The sequence below is a fragment of the Trichechus manatus genome, unplaced genomic scaffold (assembly GCF_000243295.1).
Source record: "Trichechus manatus latirostris isolate Lorelei unplaced genomic scaffold, TriManLat1.0 scaffold00063, whole genome shotgun sequence".
Taxonomy (NCBI): Eukaryota; Metazoa; Chordata; class Mammalia; order Sirenia; family Trichechidae; genus Trichechus; species Trichechus manatus.
In genome coordinates this window covers 11,362,648-11,364,901 of record NW_004443999.1, presented here as the reverse complement: position 1 = coordinate 11,364,901, position 2,254 = coordinate 11,362,648, and the positions used below count along the sequence as shown (strand labels likewise).

At 40.4% G+C, this 2,254-nt stretch overlaps 1 protein-coding gene across 1 annotated transcript in view; it reads right to left on the bottom strand.

Annotated features, from left to right (window-relative positions):
* CDH20 (cadherin 20) overlaps nucleotides 1-2,254 on the bottom strand; it is a 69,100-nt gene that overhangs the window by 54,828 nt on the left and 12,018 nt on the right. Inside the window, exon 2 of the mRNA XM_023733943.1 lies at nucleotides 6-250. Coding sequence (XP_023589711.1) covers nucleotides 6-250 — 245 coding nt within the window. The remainder of the gene's footprint in view (nucleotides 1-5; nucleotides 251-2,254) is intronic.

Below are 2,254 nucleotides of genomic sequence, written 5' to 3'. Positions count from 1 at the left end.
GGAACTTGGGCTCATTGTCATTGATGTCTTGGATTTTGATGATGAACTCTGACTCTGGCTCCATTGGCCTGCCTGTTCGCCTGTCTAGGGCTTGAGCTCTTAAAGTATATTGGGCCCTTTCCTCCCGATCGAGCCTCTGAATGGCGTGGATATCTCCCGTGGTGTCATCGATGGTAAACACAATGCCTGCGCCTTCTCCAGAGAGGATGTATTTGATGGATCCGTCTCCCCTGTCCATATCTGAATGAAGCTAGGGGAAAAAAGCACCCAAATCTCATTGATGGATATGAACATGTATAGGAAATAAACTGATTTTTAGTTTGGTCCAAACTTATGACCTCCCTTCAAACAGGAAGAATTTTTCTTTTTTCAATTAAAAAATTTTTTTGGTGGCAGTATACACAACCAGACATGTATCTGTTCACAGAAGAATTTTTCTTTTCCCACTCAAATGTTTACAAAGTCTGTCTACAAAGAACTAAAATGCATTGAACATGATTGTATCAAAAAACAAATATAAGTTGATGAATAGGTAGTCAAAATTTTCCATATTGCATTTAGTATCCTGAACTGTTATTTGTTGAAGTTCCTCTCCCGCAGAAATACAGGAAACGGGAGTCCTGGAAAATGTAGGTCCTCAGTGTGAGGCAGGAGCACCTCTAATGAGGAACCAGCCTTTCCTCAGAAATATTTCTGCTGACCAGAGCAATAGTTGCCACATAACAGTCCGGAAAAAAATGGACAGGCCTAAACACTGTAAAATTTAAAAAGTATTTTCTGTAAAACAAGTTTTGAAGTTTCAAAAACTTTATAAAGGCTCAAGTTGGCTGCAAGACTGATGAAGTAATTCATAAGTAGGTTAAGGCCACTGTGTTCCTAACTGGCCTCCAGGGCCTGTTGCAGCTCTCCCATTCTGTGATCCCAATTCCATAGTTTCATTCCATAGGACTCTGCGTGTTTAGGTTTCAGGTGTCAAAATAGATTTGACTCCTGGTGATTATTATTTGCCACCATTGTGTCTCTCTTTCTGGTGGGAGCAGTTTCAGGGCTCACAATGGTGTCACCCAAATCCAAATGTGGAAGCTGAGTTAGGGACAAGCTTTTATATGCCTCATTCAACTATTTTTCCTGCCAGATCACTTTGTAATGACTAGAAAGAAGTCCAGGGACACTATTTTTATGCTAAGCCTACAAATAACATTTCTGCATCTGGAATTATAGACAGTGTGTATAGATGGCAAGAACACTGACATTTTGTGCTATCCTATAGGTTCACAGTGTCTCTCTAAAGGGGCAACAACAAAACAGTTACATTTAGTCAGCCACCACTAACCGTGTTGTTGTCTGGGTCGTCAGCACTTTGCATAGTTCGTCAACTAAGTTCATGAGATTAGTTTATCAAAGGAGAACCAGTATTAGGCCAGGAAGCAAAGTATATCTGCACAGAACACTGTCTGTGCCAGTTACAAATTGAGTGTCCTTCGCTAATTCTTTAACATTTATAGTCCTCAATTTCCTCATATTATAACTATGGAGAACAATACCCATACTTATTTTGAAGGGTTGTTGTGATCGTTAGAGAGTAATGTATGTAAAGCACCTAGCACAGCATCTTTTCCATAATAGGAGCTCCATAAATGGGGCTGATTATGATGATGATATACATGCATAGGGAAAACGGTATTAACATGTCAGCTCTTCTCTGCTCCCTTCAAACTTTCAGTAGTGTAGCAGAGGAGGCAAAAACAACCTGTTGGCTTTTTCGTTCTGCATTGTCCAAAGGTAGAAGTCGCAGAAGGCGGCCTGCGGCATTGCTGGTACAGTGTTTCTATGAGGATTAAATGACATGGACACCCAGAAGACAACAGAAAATATATTCACAGTATCCTTGGACAGGCATGGTTGTGGCGGTTATGGCCGACTTTGAGCTGATCTCAGATTGACTGCTGGCCAAATCATGCAGGTAGTGATTTTGCTGCCTAGAGGAACTCAGCTGTGTCTTATCTAGAGAAGGGAACTATGAGAATAAAATTGACCGACAAAATAGCTGTGGATTTTTTCTACTTAAAGAATTCTCTTTAGAATATGAAGATCTCACATTTCCTCATTCCACATACAGTACTGCTATTTTTTCCCCCCACAATCCAAATCTTCTGTTTATGTGTTAAAAAAGCAGAGGTACCCGGCTCTTATTGTACAGAATAGAAAGCCATTTTATTCGGTCCTGGCCACAAGAAATACAAAGCCATTCCAT